Below are 23676 nucleotides of genomic sequence, written 5' to 3' on the forward strand. Positions count from 1 at the left end.
AATCTTACTCCTGTGCTGCGCTCTCAATGGCATGTTCCTATTGAATGCACTAAGGCCCACATTTATGCTTTTTTAGCACCACATTTGCGTCATTTGTGTATGCAAAAGAGGTGCAAACTTACAAAATACAATTATATTTTGTGAGTTTGCGCCACTTTTGCGTCCCAATATGATGCAAATGCGATGCTAAAAAAGTATAAATATGGGCCTAAGAGTACTAGGACCAAAATCACATTCAGAATACTTCACATTATCCCACACAAGGGACTGGCAGAACCAAACAACATTCATTCACTCCCTCGCCCTATTATCTCACTTTGTGCCTTTGTTACCTGTATAGTTTGTCACCCCAGGAATTACAGATTCACTATTTTTCAAATCAAATTCACTTGTATTTTAATAACTTTAGTGCAGTAAAGGACAAGTTATTCTATGAGTGTTTTGATGTTTTCATCAAGACACACATTAATCCTGATGTAATACACTGTTGGCAGTTTGATCTCTCTCTGGATATCAAGCCCTATCAGACTTCTACTGATTGCTTTTTATTGCACAAAATAATTTAGAATAAAAGCAAACTGAATTGGGGATAATGCATGGAAATGATTTAGTATGTTGAAGAGCTCTTGGAAAAGCAGAGATGGGGTGGGAGGAGTTAAGTTGAAGAAAGTTACCTAACACTTTATAGTACACGTGATAGGAGTCCATAATTGATTTACCTAGTAGATTGTAACAACAGCAGATTAATTTCAAATGTTATTGACACCTCAAAAAATGAAAAATGTTTGTGCCTAAATAGGAAGCTAATTCAAACTTATACTGCTTTGTTGTCCCAGCTAAATTGCTTACTTACTCAGTAAATATATACATTTGGAAGAAAAATTAATAATTTTTAAAAGTGTATCTGAGCCTCATTAGAAAAACTAAGAATACAGAAAGCAGTCATGGTAGGCAAAAAATGAATTCATTGAAATTTCAAAAGAACCTAACAACATGACTGCTACTAGAGAAATAATTATCCAAACTGGCAACTTTAGAAAGAACCTGGGAAAACATTGTTATCTCTCTTTGCTGACTGATTACATACATTGTACTCTAGAGAACAAAACATAGTTATGTTTGAAAATTATCAAGTATTTGTAATTTCTATTATTTTAAATAAAAGGCACGTTATAATTAATCGTACAGTATGTACACATATCTGGTATAGTGATGCTTCATTTCAATGACTCAACTTGTAATTAAACATAGAAACATAGAAATCCACTTAAAAAACCAAAGGTTACAGGAACGTTATAGTTAGTCTCACATTTTAAATGTACAATGTCACCTGTTATAGTTAGAGTTATCTCAAGTAACTATAACACATGCCCTAAGGTAACTATAACTCTCGACCCGCTATGCACAGTTTTTTCATAAAAAACGTTACTGCAAATATATTGATACTATCAGTGATGTTATCAAAGATGTCATGTGCTGTAAGTTGTGAAGTAATTAGCAATGCATGGCGAAAGGGGCAAGTTTAGTTACGGCAGTCAGTCCCTGTGGCCAACCCCTATACCAACCAAACTCTGCAAAGCCCCCCTCCCCAGGCTGATCTCGGCCCTAGGGACCCCATGCCCCAGGGCCCGGCCAAAGGGGGGTTAGAGGGCTGCACAGCCCCACTCCCCAGGCTGATCTCTGCCATGGGGACCCCATCCCTCGAGGCCCAGCCTAGTTGTTAATTTTTCTGGGGGGAGAGGGCTGCATCGCCCCCTTTCCCATGACCGATCTTGGCCCGGGTACACCATCCCCCAGGACCCGGCCTAAATGTATATATTTTCTTTAGGAGGGGGGCTGCGCGGGCCCCTTCCCCAGGCCAATCGCAGCCCCCGGTACTCCATCTCCCTGGGCCTGGCCTAATTATTAAATTTTTTAGGGGAGGGGAGCCACGCGTCTCCCCTCCCAAGGCCCATCTTGGCCCCTGAGACCCATCCCCTGGGACCCATCCGCATTATTTAATTTGTTTTTTAGGTATTTTTTGGGAGAGGGGCTGTGTGACCCCCTCACCAGGGCCGATCATGGGCCTGGGGGCCCCATCCCCTGGGACTAGGCCATGTGTCACAATGTTGGGGATCGTGGGGGAACCCTGAAGGCCCCCACGGCCCAGATGGCTCCCCACCTCCTAAAGCAGCTCCCTCTCTGTGAAAGCAGTTTCCTCTATGTGTGTGACTGCATCTCCATGGCAGGAAACTTCGCTCTGATGAAAGGAGAGCTGATTGACAGCTCTCCTTTCATCGGACCGGAGTGCTTGCTGTGACTTGGTGGCAGCTGTAAAGCTGCACCAAAGCCACACCAAAGAGCTATTACCCGGGGTGGACACCCCAGGGCAAAGCAGGAGCGGGCCTTGGGAGGTGGCGTTCCCCAGGACCATCAGTGGCTTCATGAGGGGGGCCTCATGGCCCCCTTACAAAATAGAATAGCCCTGGGGAGGTGGTGGTCCCTGGGACTGCAGGGGGTCCAAACCAGCCCCACCATTCTATTGTATTTGGTGTTTGCCCCCGGGAAGTGGTGTCCCCCAGTCTGCAGGGGGGGCCGTGCGGTGTCTCCAGAGTAAATTTATTAAATACCCCAGGGAGGTGGCAGTCCCCAGGGCTGCCAGGGGCTGCACAGCCCCCTGCACACAATTTGCTGAATGCCCTGGGGAGGTGGCAGTCCCCGGGGCTCCAGGGAGGCCACACAGCATTTTGCCCTGTGGAGGTGGTGGTCCCCGGGGCATAGGAGGGCAGCGCGACCCCCCACACATTTAGCTGAAAAAGCCCAGGGGAGGTGGTGGTTCCCGGGGCTGTGGGAGGGCTGAGCGCCCCGCATTCATTTTAAGCAAAGCTCCAGGTATGTGGCGGCCCCCCACATGTAGAAATCAATGCATCCAGGACCTGGCCCACCCAAGGGCTCTATAGAAAAGAAGTGCAAGAGCCCGTTCTTGTTTTCTTAAAAACGTTTGTCTGGATCAGCCGTAAATTGCAGCAAACATTTTTAAAACAATTATTTTTAGCTCTGGGGGTGTCTGTCTGGGACGCAAGCACCAGAGCTAAGTGATAAGGGGTCAGGGTGACTCTACCCTGGGCCTTTGTTTAAAATTTGTTTTTTTTTTTATATGTAACACATATGTATTTATAAATGTATATATATGTATATACATATATATACATATATTAATGGTGGTTGCCACTGGGTAGTTACAGTTAGGATCATGTTTCCATAGGAAATTCACTTTTTGTCTTGCCAATAACTCTGCCACCATTTGACAAATTTCAACAAAACATTCCTAAAAAGTGCTACTTTTTGATGAGTTTGCGCATATTTAGTTTTGGGGTGATCTGTCAAACAGGGGCTGAGAAAACAGGGGTGTCCCAAAACTCATTTTCCCCATTCATTTTCCCGTAGGAACTATAGACAAAGCTACAGCATAAACAGCTGAATGGATTTAGCAGATTTGGCTGGAAGCTAGATCTAGGACCAGAAAGAGTGTTCTTTTTGTAACCTGATGTAAATCAGTTATGTGTTATTGAGCACTTAATGCTCAAAATCTTTGTATATCTAGGGAAGCTGAGCCTTTGCGGATCCCAACAATTCTCAGGCTGAGATCTGATTGGCTGCTACCACCTCAATCAGGAAGTGGTGGCTGCCACCTAAGGACTTGTTCCCGAGTTCTAAAAAAGTGAAAAAAGACTGAGAGGGGCAGGGTATGAATACCCTGACCCCTTAGGCCTGGTGGTGGGGTCCCAGAGGAACCCCACCTGTGGCCCAATTTTGTTTTTTGATGTTGCTGCAAATTCCCAGTGGATCAGCAAATCAGTGCAAAAAAAAGGAAATGCTTGTTTTTCCCACTCCCTTGGGTGGGCCAGTGCCAGGTGGGGAGTTATTTATTTTTGAGGGAAGGGAGCATGCATGGCCCTCCTCCCTGGGCCGATTTTAGCACTAGGGACACCATTCCCTGGGTTTCCGTGCATTTTGTAGAGGGCGGAGCATGCAGCACCCCTCCCCAGACAATTTCGGTCCTGGAGACCTCATCTCCTGAGGCCCAATGCATTTTTGAAGAAGAGGAGGGCATGTGGCCCACTCCCAGAGCCATTTTCAGCAATAGAAACCCCTTCCTCTGGGGCCTGATGTGTTTTTACCAAAGGCTTGCACAACGTGTGATTGGCTGCCTACAAGAGTTGGCTGCCGGGCCTGGTTGCTTGCCAGGTTCCACCCCTGTCACACACAGCTTGAGGCCATGCATGACAGGGGGGTTTATGTATGGTAATTAAATATTGCCTTACATCAAACCTAGAAATTCACAGAAAAAAACAAAGGTTAAAGTAATGCTATAGCTAGTTGAAATGTTTAGTAACAATGTAACTTTTCAAACTCAAAAAGCCACTGAAATTTAAATGTTCTAGATATAGCTATCTCAAGTAACTATAACGTGTGCCCCAAGGTAACTATAACTTGTGCCCTTGCCATACACTGCTAATTACCCTGCATATTACATCACTCATGACATCTTCTATTATATAATTGGTAATATTTTGGGGCCAGTAGTGGCTCAGGGAGGGGGCCAGGTGCCCCATCCCCTTAAAGGCCCTGGGGGGTGGGTTCCCTGGGGCCCTTCTGGCTTAGGATGTGGAGCCATATCTGCCCCTTCTATTTATAAATATCTTTTGGGGAGGTGAGACACCTTGTTTTTAATGAACCTTCAATGAAATAAACAAAGGTTAGAGTGATGTTATAGTTAGATGAAAAGTTAAGTGCCAGCATAATGTTTTGAACTCACAAAACCATAGAAATTTACCAGTTAGTGATGTCATCATTGATGTCATCAATGTAATATGAGATGTCATCGGTGATGTAATAAATGACATCATAGAACATGTCTTGAGTGATGTAATATGTGAGTTCATATGCAGTGCATGGCTCTGCTAAATATAACTGGTTACTTTTTGTGTTTTTAGTACAAAACATATATTATGTATGTATTATATATATATATATATACATATATATATATATATACATTCATAATTTATACACACACACACACATATATATGTGTATATATATATATATATATATATATATGAAAGAAAAGATGTCCTGATCTGCGTGTTACGGCGCACTTAATTCTCCGGTGGTGCTGGTTTGAGGCAGGACAACCATATTTTCAAAAAACAAGATTCTCTTTCTGTTTTAGCAAGAGAAAACCGCACTCTGTCGTTGTGCCAAAAATACCTTTACTTTTAATACATTAGTGAGATCATAAACAAAAAAACAGTTTGTTTATGATCTCACTAATGTATTAAAAGTTAAGGTATTTTTGGCACAACGACAGAGTGCGGTTTTCTCTTGCTAAAACAGAAAGAGAATCTTGTTTTTTGAATATATATATATATATATATATATATCCTATTACCACCATTTGACGAATCTCCACGACATTTTCCAAAATAAGTGTTGTGTTGGGTCTTGTTGTTATGCAAGGAAAGTTACAGGGTGATCCGTCAAGCGGGGGCCGAGAAAAAGGGGTGGGGTCAACCCATAGGGATTTTGAATCTGACTGCAGCCCAAACCGCTGGACGGGATTACACAAAATTTGGCAGAAAGGTAGCTCAGAAAGAATGTTTTTTGTTATTTGCTGTAAATCTGTCCAGTAATTTTCGAGACATTAAAGGAGGGCTAGCAGCATCACAATGGTCATGGTGGGCAAGAGAGCAGGGACATGCACAAAGTACTTTGCAGGACAGAAGTGAGGGGTTGGGGCTGGCCACAGACAAGAGAAGGCAGGGGAAGGGGCTTCACATAGTTAGGTTCAGAATTTGCATGCACAAAACCATGGAAATTCAGCTGTTATCATTAGAGCTATTTCAAGTAACTATAATTCCCGCCCTAAGGTAACTATAAATCGCGCCTTCCCTCGGGCCACCATGATATACTGTCATGAATAGTTCACTTGAGCAATTCGCCACCAATCTGTACCCAAAATGTAAAGTGCAAAGAGCAATGTGCAAATATAAAACAATCCCTCTGCAATCATGCCTAAAAAGTGATGTAAAATAGTTTTAAAAATAGTTATGGTAATTGTCACTCATGTCCTTGCGCCAGTCGCAATGATATACTGTGGCCTTTCCAGACATTAGAGGGGCAACTATATATTATATATATATAGGTATTATATTGAGATTAAAAACAATGAATATAGTTGAGGCAGTCAAAAAAATGAATGTTAAAAGGAAATAAAGAAAATAAAGAACATTCCAAAAATTAATGAAAACAACTTGGGCTTTGTAATGTGGATAATGGCACCTGAGTGCAAGACTAGTGTGTGAGAAATTGTAGTTCATTTACTAAAAACATAAAGACTATGGGCCTGATTATGAACTTAGAGTGCGGAATACTCCAAGACAAATGTGACGGATATCCTGTCTGCCGTTCTACAAGTTCCATTATAACCTATGGGACTTGTAATAGAGCAGATGGAATATCCATCACATTTGTGATGGAGTATTCCATCTGCCAAGATCTTAATCAGGACTATGTCCTCTGTTGCGCAGAGTCTAGTACTCCAATTCCTTCTATGTATTGATATTTAGATAGCATAAACCTAGCTATGAAGCAACAGAGCTAAACTATACATTACATGAGGGGTTAGGAGACGACCTACAAGGTCTTGTACGTCAAATGGGGATCACACAAATACATTCGATACACATTACATTTCACATTTTTAAATCACAGGGAGATTAATTAATTTGCCCAGAATCATTCAATGTTGAGAAAAGTGCAGACCCTGAGATTCTAACTGAGGTTTCCAGGTAGACTGCTCTAGCCCCTGAGAAAATCTCCTCCCAATAAGAAGAATGATGCATTTATCCCCACTAATAAGCAGATACATTTGCACACTTGTACTGAACACATATGCAGGGAATTCATGAGTTATAAAGAAACATACTATCTCTTTCTTTCTTCTTCTGTTCCCGCTTTGCACCTTTATCTCTGTTACTGTGTTTCTCTGTCTCAATCTATCTCTTTTTCTCTTTTCATCTCCATCTCATTCAAGTACAGTGCAGAACCCTTTGTCATTATTATTTATCTGTAAATCTTTGCTAGCTAAATCATTTTCTGATAAGATGTTCATAGACCTTTGTAAATGGGGATCAGGCTCCCTAACTCAAATGACATGTTTTATTTTATACCTTAGGTAACTGATTCCCAAACAGTCTCCCCTGAAAGTGATCAAATGTGAGGATAGAGAACAGAATATTTTACCTTATGTGCATCTCTATACACTTCAGCATGTACATGCCCATCAATAAGGCAGGAATATCATAGACTTACTCAAACACAATGATTCACACATGTTTTGCTGTGACTAAGGGCCAGATGTAGGTAGAACACAAATTGCGAGTTGCAATTTGCGAGTCAAAGCGACTCGCAAATTGCAACTCGCAACTCGCAACTCGCAATTCGCAATTCGCGATGCAGAAAGGTGTCTCAGACACCTTCTGCGACTCGCTGTGCATAGCAAGTCTCGGCACTCACGGGGATGGTGGACTGCTGGAGACAGCAGACTACCATGTCCGTGACTGCTTTTAAATAAAGCAGTTTTTTTTTCCTCTTTGCAGCTCGTTTTCCTTAAAGGAAAACGAGCTGCAAATAGAAAAAAATACTGAAACCTTTTGTTTCGGTTTTTTTCAGAGACCACTGCCTGCTCTGAAAAAATAATTTTGTGAGCATTCACAAAGGGGAAGGGGTCCCATGGGGACCCCTTCCCGTTTGCGAATGAGTTACCATCCACTTCAAGTGGATAGTAACTGCGAGTTGATTTGCGACTGCTTTCGCGGTCACAAATCAACTTACATCGCGGTGCGAGTCGCAAATAGGAAGGGAACACCCCTTCCTATTTGCGAGTCTGAAACACATTTTGCGAGTCTGCATCGCATGAGGGCTTTTGCATCGTACAAACGGCGTTTTTCGCAGTTTGCGAGGCGCAAAAGCCTACATACATCTGGCCCTTACTCTTGTAGCACTCCTGAATTCCAAAAGTAGGCCAGTAGTACTCCTAAATTCCTGGAATTCTATTAGAGTAAGTCACAGTGAAATCGTGGGGAATCAGGCCCATGGACTTCAGCACATAAAATGTATGATATTATACATAGTTTGAAAATCTTTTCTAAAATGAGGTGAATCTCTTCCATGTTACCTAAGCAAAATTAATTGGAGAGTCTTTATTTTCATGAACCAACCTGGTCGAAGATTTCATCAAACGTAGGCCTTCGCTCTGCTTGCTCACTCCAGCACTGTTTCATCAACTGAATGCATTCCAATGGGGCTTGGTCTGGTGCGACAGTTGGTCGACACAGAGGCGGGGGTTTCTTCACCTTTCTTATAATTTCTGTGATAAAAAGCAGTTTTTATAAAGTCTCTGGAACTTGACAGTTGGCATCCATTATCCACATGGCATGAATTACATTTGTATTTCATTTTTAGTTCCGGGTTTTATATATAACTAACAGGCCACTTGTGGATGTGCATACTGCTATTTTAGGTGAAAAAGGTGACAATGTTTTGGTTGCCATGTAACATTTCTGGGGATAAAGCAGCTTGCATAGTTGATCATCTACAATCAACGTTTAGCAGATGTTTGTCTCTCATCTCATAAATGTATTGTAGAGTTCAACTCAATGAAAATCTTAATGCTTACACTTAGTTGATTCGTTGGGATCAATTCATAAAGGTTTTTTATAACTATGTGAAGTAGTACTCCTGTACTAGTTCACATACTCCTAAATTAATTTGTGTATTTCTCCCTTTGCATTCAGAGAAAGCACTGATGCACTGATGTAAAGACTTGTTTCAAATCAATGAAAATGTGAGGCTGATTCACAGTGGCATAGCTTAATGAGTGAGATTCAGGGTAGTGTGAATCTCAAATTTCCCAACTAAAAAAAGCAGTGCGTCACAGGTGATGTCCAATTTTCAGGATGGACTGTTTCAATTAGGATTAGGGTCAGTACTAATTTGCATTAGTTGAGCCTTTAGGGCTGATTTAGAGTTTGGTGGACAGGATACTCAATCACATTGGAGACAGAGTACTGCATCCACCAAACTCCAGGTCTCCCTGCTTGATTTTGAGTCAGGTGGAGCACACATTTTTATGCTGATGGAGTAAACTTCAGTCTAAAAGGTCCTCAGATGGTCTAACTGAGTTGAGGCCATTGGAGGTAAGCCATTTGACTGTCCATCCTATGTAGCATGGATGGTCAGATGGCTTTCTTTAACAGTCTGCCACTGCCAGGTATATTCTGGTGGTGAGGGACACCCTGGACATTACTACCATAATGAAGGGGTCATTAGTTCTTTATTTTTCAAAAAACAAATTCCAGCTTTAGGAGTTTGTTTTTGGAAAATAAAAATCTTTGGAAAAGTTTGACAGGCACCCATCATGTTTGATCGAGCTGTCCTTCAAGCTTTTCCCACACTGACAAGACCCACCATGATGTAGGGTGCTGTCAATGTATAGGGATGTCAGCGGGGCAGACGGACGTCTCTACATTTTGAGGGTGGATTAAAGGCAGGGTGTCCTCTATACAATCCTCCACCACTCTGTCTACCTTTACTCCATCTACCAAATCCTAAATCAGTCTAGAATAGCACAATCGGTGAGAAATGATAATTTGGAACGCCACCCTGAGTGATTGCCTGTGATTAGACTACTTGCAGACACATGGAGCCCAATTCACAAAGGCAAACTTAGACTGTTGGGCTAAACGTAGTCCAGAAAACTAAGTATATGACTTTGATTATTCACAAAGGATATTTACGAGTAGTATCTTTACATCCTCACTCAGGGTGTATATTCCACTCTGGCTGCGGAGTGAACTTTCCACACCTGGAGTGGAATCTCCTTTCTGAGTGCGGTTGCAAAGATACTACACATAAATGCCCTTTGTGAATACCAAAAGTCATAAACTTAGACTTTTGGTCTAAGTATAGACTAAACATCTAAATTTACCTTTGTGAATCGGGCCCTAAATCTGTCAATTTCAGGGTATTTGATTGCCAGTAGTATGCCTGTAAACCTGAGACTGGTACAGTTTTCCAAGCTTACTACTGCCAATGTTTGCGTATTCCAAAAAGTAGTAAAGTTGCATACATTCACAGAGAACTTATATGGGTGCGTATTCACTACTTTTATGGTAAACCAGTCACTACATATATTTAAGTTCCTGATCCAGACATGAACAAGCTAAAACCTCTTAATGAAATCAGAATGATGAGAAAAATCAACACATAGCAGTCCAAAATCAGGGCTCCCAGACAACTGCCAAGAAAAGAATACATTTATTTTGGGTGTGTGACACCCCAAACAGCCCCTGTGAATCTATGCCCCTGCTGATTCACAGCTACTGGTGTATTTGTAGGTGTGGCCTACTCTTGGATTATTCATGAATTTTACAGAATTGCCCAAAAAAATTAAATATGCAAATGTATAAGAAGTAGGGAATAATATTTACAGTTATGTCACACTATTTTTTAAGAAAACCCTGTACAAGAAATATATAGGGAAATTCCACAATTATTACATTGTAAAATGGCCCAGGATACCATTACAGCAAAGAAGGCAGTTGAGTAAAGGGTAGAAATAATACAAATGTAGCTATTGCAATACTGTTATCAACTTATCCATTAATGAAAAATAATATGATTCAATTAAAACCTTTAATTTTTAATTAGTGAAAGTACTCTGTAGTAGTCGTTTTTAGGAGCAGAAATATGTAATATACATCTAAATAACAATGAATGTCAACATACCAAAATCAATAGGGGAAGTAAAAATGCTATAAAAAGTAACAAAAACAAGAAACGCTGCTTATAGAAAAAAATAAAATGTCCAACTCAACATTTGAAGGAGATTTCTTAAAGTGAGTTAATCTCAACAATTAATAATCCTCTAAACAATTTCAAAGGTCCTGCTCTTACATCACCATGAAAAACATCAGTTTTTACTTTGGTCATTTGGATGAATTGAGTGGATACATTTACTTTTAAAGTAAATCTCCTGAAAGTCTCAAGAATGGACTGATAATTTCATTACTTATAAAACCTACTGTAAACCTGAAAATGCAATAACTTTTAGCTGGCCTCCAGTTTACCTTTTAAAATTAAATTCCTTGAAGGCTTGGCATCCTCTCAACTGACACAGCCCAATTTAGAGTACAATTTACTTGATGACTTCTAATTGGGCCATAAAATAGGATGCATTATTGTAACATCAACGTTTCAAGTAGCAAATGGTGATTTCTTTATCCCTGACAAGGACTACTCCTGCCTGTTGTAACTCTTAAATCTTACAGCAGCTTGAAATCTTCTTGGATACATTAAAAGTTGAATGCGACTGTACCAATCATGTCAATGGGACTGTACTCAGTTGGTTCCAACCTAACTGACCTATTCAGACCAGTGAATAAAGATTTCAAATACCTTTTTCAGCCCTATGCCATGACAGGGGGTTTCTTAAGGTTCACAATTGCCTCAACTCTCTTTACCCTCTATCTAAAACACCTCTAGGAGCTTTTGCATCAACATGTACATATATATGTTCAGCGCATATTGTACAATCAATGATACTGACATTTCACTGAAAGTAACATTCCCAGAATACATCAAACTTTGTTTTTTCATACAAAAGCATGGTGTATAAAACAATTCAGAGATTCACCCCACACTACTTTGCTCAAAATGTCAAGACATCTGAAGGTTTATGTACACTCATTAGCACAAAGACCTCCCTCTTCTGAGTTTCAAGAAGCAAATGTGCCATGACTAATAGCTCACATGCCATTTTCAGGAATGACTTAAAAGAATGGGCCTGATTCACAAAGATTATGTCGTATCTTGCTGTTGTGGTGCTCCTGAATTATAGGAGCAGGCCAGTAACAAACAAGTCAGGAGTACTCCTGGCTTACTCATTGAATTCATGAGTAAAACAGGAGTACTACAATGTATTTATATACCAATCTTTATGAATCAGAAGTAATGTCTTCTTAAAAACAATTCTACTAGCCTTTTTCATAACTCCCAAACAGCTGTACTTGAGGTTACTCTTTAGGTTTACAGAAACAATCCTATATTCTTTAGTGAGATGTTAACTCATTACTGTAGTATGAGTTTTATAAATTTCTCTAGCTCGTCTTTAAGAACTTAGTGGCCGTTATTTACCTCCACTATTCTTCCAAAGGCCATAGATCAGACACAGAACAAACTGTGGCACCTGTATGCCACCCCTCGGCTACACCTCCTGCAACACCTAAACAAATTAGGAATGTTCCCTTGATTCAACTTTACACACTACAATACTAACATGTCATTTTATTTTGCAATGACAGATATACTTTCTATGAGTCTTCCCTTCCCTCTCTAACTGCATCTCCATACAGTATGTACACTCAAAAATATCCTTTCCACCAAGTTATGGTGCATACATATATTCTTCCACCCTACTTAGAGTGTATACCCAATCTAATTGGTGTGGAATATTTACTCTAAAAGGGGTGGACACGACATTAATCAATTTTCGACAGGTGTTCAACATCTGCCAAATGCGTAATCTGTCTTTTGGTTTGGTGTGGTCACTATACAAAAAATCCAAAGTCATTAAAGAAAAAAATATAAAATATCTACAGAGGTCAGAGACAGCTAAATTAAAACTGACTAAATAAAATTGTGGTCTAAATTTCCTAACTTCCCCCAACAACAACTAGCCTAGTCGTAGACCCCTCTCTCCTTCTTGATATACACATGCCTATGTACTATGGGGCATATTTACAATCTTTTGACAAAGGGTCTGTGTCAAAAGAAAAGGGTAGAAATGCACAGTGTCTACATGATACAGTGCATTCTTGTCCTTTTCCCCTGCACTGGCGCACAATGGACTTCCATGCGCCAACGCAGACACCATTGTACAAGGATGTCTGCATTGCGAGGATGATTGTTTTTGTGCAGGAAGGGGCACCTTCCTGCACAAAATCAACCCAGAGAGGCATTTTCCTATTTCCTATTTCTATGTGTGCTGCATAATGCAGCACACATAGAAAAAGGAAAAATGCGGAGAAATAAAGGTATTTCTCCTCGTTGCGCTTCCTTCATGCCTCCCCTGGGGAGGTGTAAGCTTTTTATGCATTATCAGATTTACAAATCCTTGTAAATCTGGGAATGCTTAAAAATCTGTGGATGTTGCATTGGAACATCCACCGCAACACCCATGGAATGCCTTGTTGACACAGAGTAAGGCAACACAACAACTTGGTGCTGGATTCAAGGTTGTTGGAGCCTTTTCTGTCCCTCCTTGAGGTTTTGATCAGGAGGCCAACCAAGTAGTGATCCTGGGTTAAAAATGTAGGTCTTGTACCTTCTCTCAAGTAGCAGGGCAGCAGAGTAGCAGTCCTTCTTTCAGAGCAGCACAGTAGGCCTCCACAGGTCCAGAGGTGTACTGAAGAGTTGGGTTTGAGAGTCTAATATGTATACCTTGTGCCCAGTTTGAAATAGAAGAAGGTTCTGGAGGTTTCCACCCCCAGAGGTACTTGGAATTTCTTGCCTCCTTACCCAGATACCAGATTGCCTGGATCAAAAAAGAAAAATTCAAACCCTTTGTGAATGTGCTCAGGCAGAGCCTTTGTGATGTGCAAGTATGGTAGGTGCCAGATCCTCCCCCTCATAAAGTCAGAGATGGCCTGTCTTGTCAACACCTATCTCCTCTTTGTCTCACTGTCTGGAAGTAATACACAAAGACCAACTGCCAGCTATTTTCTTGTCCTAGTCATGTGACTCAGGATGCAGGCATCAAATGATTAGGACAAGAAAATGCCAGCTTTCTAAACGTGGCATTTTCAGAATTGTGACTTAAAATACGACTTTACCATTAAACAGGGTTTTCAATTACAATTCCTTAGTCACCAAACTTGCTATTCTTAACTGCTTTCAATTGAAAGTTAACATATTAATTGTAATAAGTAAACCCAATGCCATACTATATGAGTGGAAGGACTTGCAGTAGTGTAAAAACTGATTTATGTGTTTTTCACTAGCAGGACTTGTAAAACTTAAATGAACATGCCCAACTTCTTAAATACACTGCACCCTCCCCTCTGGCCTGTTTAAGGCCTATCAAGGGTGACTTATATGTAAAAGAAAGGGTTAGGTATGGCAAAAAGTGTATTTTGCCAAGACAAAAAGGTTGTTAAGAACTCTATCAATGGGCTACAATGACAGGTCTGAGACATGTTTAAAAGACTACCTTATTGGGTGGCATAATCAGTGCTGCAAGTCCACTAGTAGCATTTAATTTACAGGCCCTTGCTACAGGTTATACCACATTACTAGGGATTTACACGTAAAAGTAAATATGTCAATTGGGTAAAAGCAAATGTTACCATGTTTAGAGAGAAAGCACAAGCACTTAGCAGTGATAAAGTGTGCACAATGTTATGGCCAGCGAAAACAAAAAGGATTGAAGGCAAAAAGTTGGGTGAAAACCACACCAAGGATGTCAAATCCAACAAAGGGTTCTTTTGTTTTTTATTGAAAACAGAACTGATCCCTCAGGACAGAGGTTCATTCTTGTCAGTTTCATCATTACCCTCATAAAGGTAAACTTATTACACATTTGTGTAACTTAACAATTGTTTGCTATTGACAAAGATATTTTACTAGTAGTATCTTTATGACTGTGGAGTCTCCACCCATAAAAAGATAGGACACCAGATTCTTATTCCTACACACTTAGAATCCAAGATGAGAAAATATAGGTTAAGTTCTAAACCAGGCAAAGATATGGAGAAGAATAAGTTACATTGCTTTTTTTAGTTTTGTTTTGTCCTCATTAGCCACCAGATACATTAGGACACAACCTGAATGGTGTCCATTAACCATCTGAGGAGGCTACTGCTACATCAAGGAGCACAGGGAACCTCTGACACCCAAATCGTGTTGGCAAAGTCACATTCTGAATGGGCTTAATTTGAGTCTATAGTATTCAGAGGCAGATTTATGGAAAGTGGTGCTGCACCGAGTCCGTCTCACTTTTCCTGCGCCCCTCAGTGCCCCCCTACTGCCACCATGTGTGCGCCGTATTTAAAATACGGCACACCATGGCGTAGGGTAGGGGGCAATACCATAATTTCTCATGACGCTATTTATGTACTCTTCAGGAGTAGTGGCAAAATATTGGCGCTACTCCTGAAGAGTACATAGGGGCACATTCTAAAGAATGGAAGCCCCTTTTTAACGCCTGCTCTTGAGAATGCATTGAAAGTGCCTTTAAAAAATGGCACAAGGAAATCTTATAGATTTCCTTGTGCCATATTTCCCGCTCCCCTAAATGGGGACTGCTCCCTTTGCATACATTATGCCTGGAGCATGCATAATGTAGCGCGAAGGGTTACAAAGTCAGGCCACTTTGTAAATATGGCGCAGGGAATTCGGCTTCGTTGGGCCACATTAACATAAAAAAATAATGACGTTAATGTGGCGAAAGGTGGCACTAGGGGACTATAAATATGCCCCTCAGTTTTTATGGATGAGCCTCTTGGTGAGGAGTCTCCAGTTGAATGTGCAGTTTGCATTGTGACCCAGTACTACATGGGCACATTTCACATTGCACACCTCTTCACAAACCATTTGGTGTCCAAATTGTACATCGTGGTTTGTGAATGTTCCTTAGTATATCAGGCCTTTACGTTATTTAATTGACAGTTAAATATTTTATTAACTTGATGGTCCTCCATTTAAAGTCCAAATGTTATTAACTTGATGGTTCTCCTATTTTTGAATTTATCTAAGTCTGATTTCACATCACTTCATTGGCCATTGGGCATTGAATTAAAGTGCCTGTATTGAAATTCTATTTTTTTCTGAGAGGAGACTTGTGCAAAAGACAACCACAAATGGAGGAGTGTGGTAGGGTAAGGCACTGCTATTGCGTGAACAATCTGAAGCTGAATGAGTGTGAGCTCTAGTGTGAAAGATTCAATCACTTCTAGTCCCCTAGTGCTTGTGAGCATTTTATTGATATTTCTGACAAAATGAGAGAAATGTGCCACACTTGATTTCAGCACAGAATGTGAGTGCCACAGAGCTCCCACATCAGTGAAGAAGAACTTCCACATCACATCTCCGTAACCGTGAATGGCTTCTGTCAATACGTGAAAAAAGCATGAGGTAATGTTGGTAAGGCAAGATACTCCCAAATTATCTATTTGTACTAAATGTGGAATCTGTATGTAATAAATTGCTTCAGCATAATCATTTAATTTTGATATGATCCCTCAGTTCACCACAGTGCATTAAATGACTCATAAGGTATTTAAAATAAGAAGCCCATCCTAAATAAAACCAAGTAATACCATACGATACAAACAAAACAAAGCCTTATAGTGACTATGTTCTTGAATACATTTCTAGAAAGACAGAAATCTAGGAAGCATTTTATTCTGAAAACACATACCTTCAGCAGCAAGCCCTGACATACAATATGGTGGACCACGGACAACTACTTCTTGTAAAATGATAGCAAAACTGTAAATATCTCCTTTAAAAGTGCCTCTTCTGGCAAGAGATTGGTCTCTCAATAATTCTGGAGCCGTCCAAAACAGTTCTGAAAAAGAAAACCATTCAATTGTGACTACAAGGTGTCCCAACAAAGTGTAATGAAAACATCTTCTAGGGCACTACAGAACAACAGTGAACTGCTGCCCTTGCCTTTGAGAACCTGCATTGACTACCTGCATTGAAATTGCAAAAATGCGAATGCATTATGGGCCAAAACACAAAGCACTTTCCATGTATACCATATATACGTGCCTGGAAAGATTGTTCTTTACTCATGAGTAATGTACATTCAATTCACAACATGTCATATAAACTCACTCAAGTATTGTACACATTCTTGTATGTATCACACAGAGACTTTGCTCGCATGCAAAATCCACATGCAAAAGTGGTTTCAACAGGGCAGTGTTACAGAAAGTAGTTTTAACAGGGTAGTGTTATAGAAGTAGCCTTGTGATTACAATGTAGCATAGGTGAACATATATAGTCGCAAATTTAATGCAATTAAAAAATACCTTATGTGCACCTACAAAATATTTTGAAAAAAATGATGATTTTTCTAACCACAAATTCCAATCACACCTGATGAAACCCTGTAGCTATGGCATATTTTAACCTTCCAAGAGGAAAAGGGGAAATTAGGAGTTTGTTTAGGGTATGCCAGATAAATTGTTTGTAACACCGATAAAGTCAGTTTCCTTTGTAGGAAACGACTAAAATGGAGGCCCAGATTTGCAAAATTCTCATGCAGTGCATGCACAGTAGCAAAAAACGCTGTGATGTGATGTGCTGCACTGCGTGAAGAGAGAGCAGGGGAGCACCATATATACAGAGATATGGCACTCTCCTTCCCGCTCCTTAGTGCCGGCACAGACATTTGAGGCATTGCGCCACACACACACACCTTTTCACTGTAGTACAAGAGTGTTTGTGTGAGTCTAACATTGGTTTTGCACTGCAAGGATACTCTTCGAGTACAAAATACAAGGCTTAGATTCACTTTAAAACTGTTCTCACTTTGTATGTGTGAGGTCAGTGCAGCACATGTGCAAAGTTAAAAAAGAAAGGAGAAATAAAAGCATTTGTCTGTGATAACGCCTGGTTGAAATGTGCACTTTTTTCGGATGAAAAACTCTGTCTACTTTTTTTTAGAAAATAGGGTTTTGTCTCAAAACCTTGGGTGTTTGCATGGGAACGCCCCTGCACCACCCATGGAATGCCCCCTTGGGGCTAAGTAATGCAAAGCAACGCTATGGGCTGCTTTGCTTTGCTTTCCAGTGATTTTCCAGCTCAAAAAAGGTTTTGGGCTGGAAAGTAAATTAGTAAAAAAAGATTTTGCATAGATTTGCATCACTTTTGTGACACAAACACAGTGCAAAATCTGCCCATTAGTATGATCATTCCCACCGGAAAACTCATGTAAGTTTTGTAGTAGTTTTACTCTTTGTTTAATATCAACACAGAAGTCTGCAGTAGGCAACTTCAAGTAACTTTATTTTCAACACTCCATTTACCTGGGCTCTTTTGAACTAACATCTATAGAACTTTAATCTTCTCTCATTACATTATCTATACCATAATCACCTTCATTATGGGCAAACGTTTTAGGGAAGACACCACATTTCTCCCACCCTGTAACATGCCAATTTGTAACATAAGCTATTTACAACAAATATTTAATCATACAACATGTATAACAACACAAAAATTAATAAAGGACATTTCTTCAATTCAATTTATATTCCTGCAAATGATGTGATTGATTGACACCTCTCAAATGCCTGCTTTTATTCATGTTCTCAGAGTCTACCTCGTGATTTCCTCTCTTTATTTCATCATCAAATTCCTTTCCAGTCTCCTTGACCTTGTTAGTCAATTACTTTTCTTTGTATCATGCTTTGACTTGTTCCATGTTCTTTCAACAGGTTTCTTGATAGTATTTTTAAACACTTTTGTCAGCTTTTTTTGTAAATTTTGAGCAGTCAACACATTCTACTGGTGCACAAAGTTCTACCCTATCGCCCATCTCTTTACTTAAGTTTGTCACTTTCGTTTTTTGGTTATGCCTCTCTTTTCCCACATCTTGTAATCTTTTCTCTCTTACTTTCCACTCACTGGGGATGTTATATCTGCACCCTTTGTTTCACTACATCCACCCACGGCACACTGAAGTGTTTAGCATGCATCCCTTAAAAAGTTCAAAAAGAGTTTTTCCTATGGCCATGTGAGAAACCACTTGGTGTGTGTTTTGATATGTTTTTGTAACACTTGTTTCCAGTCCAAACCATTGGTTTTAACAATTGTATTCCTTCATTTAAAGTCTTATTCATCCTTCAAATGGCTCAATTGGTGTGAGGGTGATACAGTGAAGATTTCTTATGTTGAGTTCCCCACTCCTTTATTTATTTCTCTATTTGAGAAGAACAAAATTGCACACCATTGTTTGTGAACAGATTGCTTAGGTAGCTTTTTTGTCAAAACCTACTTTCTAAAATCTTGGCCACTATACTAGTAGTGATGTCTCACACATGACACTTCAACCCACCAAGTAAAACAAATCCATTAATACTATTAAAGAGGGAGTGACATTTTCTCCTCAAATTGGACCAAATAGTTCTGATTCTATTTCCTCCCATGGATATTCTGGTAGATTCTAAAACACCAATGATGTTTGTCTTGCTTTGAATCCCGCATCATTCAGTGCAATTTCTGAACAGATGTACAACATCTCGATCTAATGCTAGCCACTAAAAATCACTCAGACATTTCTCTTTCATTTTTGTCACCTCCATGTGACCTTCATGTGCAAAATTCAACAGTTTTGTGTGAAGCCCTAAAGGAGGAACTAGTCTTGTATCATCTACAGAAGCTTTTTTTATCTATAGTTAATTAGTTTCTCAACAAGCACTAAGGATTATTCAACTCCCGCAGTTCATAGCTACCCTTCTCACCCTTGGATGAGAATTTCATCATCTGCAATGGGACTTCATCTTTTTCCATCTCTTTTTTACATTCATCTTCTGACACCATTCCTTCACTAATTTCACAGGCACTAGCTCCCTCATGTTCCCATACGTGCCCTTCACTTTGATCTGCTGATGTCACCTTACTTTCATCTTCATACCTTCCACCTAATCTAGACAGTCTTCTAAATAATTGTTCAACCCCGAAATAAATTTACATAGAAAAAATAATTTTGAAATCTTATCATCTATCTTTTTATTCTACAACACAAACAGTCTAAACCCTTTTTAAAAAGAATTTAAACTAAAGGTTTATGGTCAGGTGGCACATCAAACTTCATCTCCCATGCAAAAAATGTAAATCTATTACAAGCCCAATACACTGCATGAGCTTCATTTTCTATAACTGAGCAGTTAGAATCAGCTCCTCATTGAGCTTGTGAAGCACACACAATTAGTTGCTCTTTATACTAAGCTTCCTTTTAACATTAAGGCCCAGATTTATACTCTGTTTGTGCTGAATGAGCGTAATTCTTTTTATGCTAATTCAGTGCAAACCTAACTCCATATTTATATTTTGACACTCGACTAGTATAACGTCAAAATATTGGAGTTAAAGTAATCTTTTGCTAGTGGGAAACTGCCTTGCTTCAATGAGGTGCAAGGTAGGCGTTCCCAGACACAAAATGACTCTAGGGCCTTAGCGCCTTATTTATCCTCCCGTGCAAAAATGGTGCACAGGAGGGAGGCGGGCCTAAATAATGGCACTAAGCTTGCTTAGCGCCATTATTTAACACCTGGGTCATGGCAGGCATTAGGGGACCTGTTGGCCTATTTCCATGGTGGAACACCATGGAATAAGCCTACAGGTGCCCTCCCCAGGCCCCAGGGACACACCCACCCACACAAGAGGGACAGCGGAGGATGGGGGACCCCATCCCAGATAAGTATAGGTAAGTAGAGGTAAGTATTTGGTATAATTTTTAAAAGTGCCATTGGGGCCCTGAAATGGGCCCACCCTATGTTGCATATTGTACAATGGCCATGCCCAGAGGACTCTTGTACCCTGTGCTGGCCATTGGGATGATGGGCATGATTCCTGTCTTTTATAAGACAGAAGTCATGTGGTATGGATGGTTTTGCATTGAGAAATTATGCTAGACTGGTTAGAGTTATTTTAGTTTTAACTCTAACCAGCCTAACGTCATTTTTCTGTGCAAGAACCCCTTCCCCCATACAGCTACCCCCACCCGGCTAACGTCATTTTCCTTGACGTTAGCCACCCTTAGCGCCGACTTGTGCCATTCCCTAATTATGGCGCCTGGTTGGCGCTCTGCAATGATGCAAGCCGGCGCTATACTTTTTGATGCAAAACTGCATTAATGCAGTTTTGCATCAAAAAGTATAAATTTGGGCTTACATCCTTGCTTATCCAGGTATCTTCTAAGGAAGAAAAGCTTGTAAACATGTCACTATATCTAGCTCATCTTTCACCAGTTTGAATTCCTGTTGACAATTTATAGGCCAGTCAAAATTTATCTTGTTTTTAATAATCTTCGCATCTTTTCTGTTTTCTTAGCACAATCCTTGATAAATGTAGCATAATACCCAGAAATTCCTAGAAATTATAGCAACTGCTCCTTAGTAAATGGTACATTTAATGATGTTATTGCCTCAGACATCTCTTTTTTGGGTCTGGAATATTGTCAATCGTTAAATAACCAAGATAATTTACTTCCTGCACTCCAAATTTTCACTTCCCTGTTTTCAATGTCAAACCTGCCTTCAAAAAATCTTTCTAGCAGCAAGCAAACACTTTGTTGTGTTATTCTAAGGTTTTTCCAACAACTAATAAATCATCTTGGTAGCACTTAACTCGAGCACCATTAAATATTGACATCATGATCATCATTCGGAACTTGAAAGTGCCGATATATGCAATGAAGGCTGTTAACACCTGCAAGTTCTCATCTAATACTATATGGTAGAGGTGGATGCCAAATAGATCATAGTGAATTATTTCAGCCCTCTAAAGTGGACTTCATCTCCTCTATAATGGGAAGCAGGCATTTGTGAACAACTTTCTGTTTGGTGCATGACGATTAGTACATATTCAAATTTCAACATTACGTGCCATGACGACTGGGACTAGCCACTCTGCTGTTTCCACAGGCTGAAAGACACCCAATAAGCAATATATGTCTGACTCACATTTCTTTTTTAAAATGTTATTTATTGATATTATGCAGTAAACATACAACACCATAACGATAGGACTGCAATAAAGGTTCAAGTTATTCAATAACAGACATGAATCCATATTGAATTGAGTGCAGTCAGGAAGGCAAGAGAAGGCAGAGAGAGAGTAAGAAGGGGGAGGGAGGAGAACTGACACCCGCCCAGCATTGGTTGGGTCCAGAACATTTATCACTGTCCATCGCAGTCTCCTTCAACATTTAAAGCATTTCTGAAGGTGCCTCAAATCTCAATAAAGGCAAGCAAAATAAGGCCTAGCGCAAAGGGGTACCTCAAATGCAGACAGTCTGTTTAATAGTCTGACAGATGGGGAGAGGAGATCAAGCGTGAGGAGGGTTGAGGACGCATCTTGGAGGCTGCCGGCCTCAGCTTCATCTCCAGTAATCTCCTGTGTTCACAAGAATGTCACAAAGGAGTAACCAGATGACCTTAGGATGAGAGGGGGTGGGCCTCAGTTCCCAATATGCATCCGGGTGCTCCAGACAGTAAGCAGCAGCCTGATGCCACCATGTACTCCATGGTGCCTGCTGCCTACTCCAGAGGATCACCACCCTATGTTTGGCTAGCAGTAGCAGGATCGCAGTTAGCTTCCGCACCTTAGGTGGAACCTCTTTAACATAACCTAGTAGTAGTGCACAGTGAATGCTCAGGCTGAGAACCTGTGATCCACGTGAGTTCATTAAAAACATCCAACCAGTATTGCCTAACACCAGAGCAATGTAAAAAATCTGCACCCCGCGCAGCGCAGCACACACAACTTGCATCTGTTACCAGGCCCATCCCACACATCTTCTTAGGTATGTGGTATACTCCATGCAAGTGAATTAACTGTCATTTGTAGTTCGGCATTAGAACCCTGGACTGAGAGGAGCAGTACTTCTATTGCTCATCACTGATGGGGATATTCAGGTCAGGGGACCATTACTGCCGGGATGAGGGTGTTACGGAGTTGCACAGTTTCCTGAATTTTAATATGAAGGTGAGTAATCAACTCGTGTAGTGAGCATCTCTTCCAGAGCAGTGAGTGTTGGGGGGCCTCCGGGAAGGTGTCATGGAGGGCTCGCAGGACTTCCCATAACTGATAATAGGTCAGGACGTTTAGGAGTAAGGCAGCAGGGCCCTGGAGTGCCTGTAGCAGGGTAACAAAAGTAAACTCTGGGTATATGGCTCCAAAAGTCATCAGTTGTAACAGAAACAGTCAGCCACAGAAGCCTGTGCCTATTACCATGGGAGTCAAAGAGTGGCCCACAATCGGCACTTATGGAGCAAATAGGTGATATAAGCGTGCCCTCTGTCGCACTCCCAAACCATGCAAGTCACCATGTCTATCTGACCCCGCAGCCGCTCAGGAGGTAGGAACAAGGCCATCTGCAATGGGTAGGGGTAACATAGTCATGCTCAGGGGCTGTGGGGGGTTGGAACTGGGTGGGGTAGAGCCAGTCGTGAGTAAATTGCATGTGCATGCTGAAGAAATAAAGGCCCATATCAGGAACTCCCTGCCCACCCTGCTCAAAGGGAAGTGTCTATATATCAGTGTTTCCCACGCCACTCAGGGTTGTTTGCTGGTCGATGCCAATGTCATGAAGTGGGATCTGAGTCTCTTTAAGAAATACACTGGAAGGGGAATTGGCAATCAATAAAAAGGTACAAGAATTTGGTAAGCTCCACCATCTTGGCTAAAGCCAGTCTCCCTGTGAGGGACAACAGGAGTTTTTGTCCACGACATGCTGTCTTCCAACCATGTCATCAGTCTCCCATAGATGGTCTGTCACAATCCATCTAGGTCCAGGCTAAGCCAGATTCCCAGGTACCAGAAAGGGCCCTGAGCCCA

The 23676-nt window shown here is 40.7% G+C and overlaps 1 protein-coding gene across 2 annotated transcripts in view; it reads right to left on the minus strand.

The window, feature by feature from the left end:
- The window catches only part of LOC138249793 (retinal guanylyl cyclase 2-like), a 361038-nt gene that overhangs the window by 90320 nt on the left and 247042 nt on the right, over window positions 1-23676 (minus strand). For both annotated transcript variants that reach the window (XM_069203899.1, XM_069203897.1), the window contains exons 11-12: window positions 16523-16672; window positions 8265-8413 (exon numbers count right to left, since the gene is read on the minus strand). In XM_069203899.1, the coding sequence (XP_069060000.1) occupies window positions 8265-8413; window positions 16523-16672 (299 nt within the window). The remainder of the gene's footprint in view (window positions 1-8264; window positions 8414-16522; window positions 16673-23676) is intronic.

The sequence above is a fragment of the Pleurodeles waltl genome, chromosome 8, assembly GCF_031143425.1.
Source record: "Pleurodeles waltl isolate 20211129_DDA chromosome 8, aPleWal1.hap1.20221129, whole genome shotgun sequence".
Lineage (NCBI taxonomy): Eukaryota > Metazoa > Chordata > Amphibia > Caudata > Salamandridae > Pleurodeles > Pleurodeles waltl.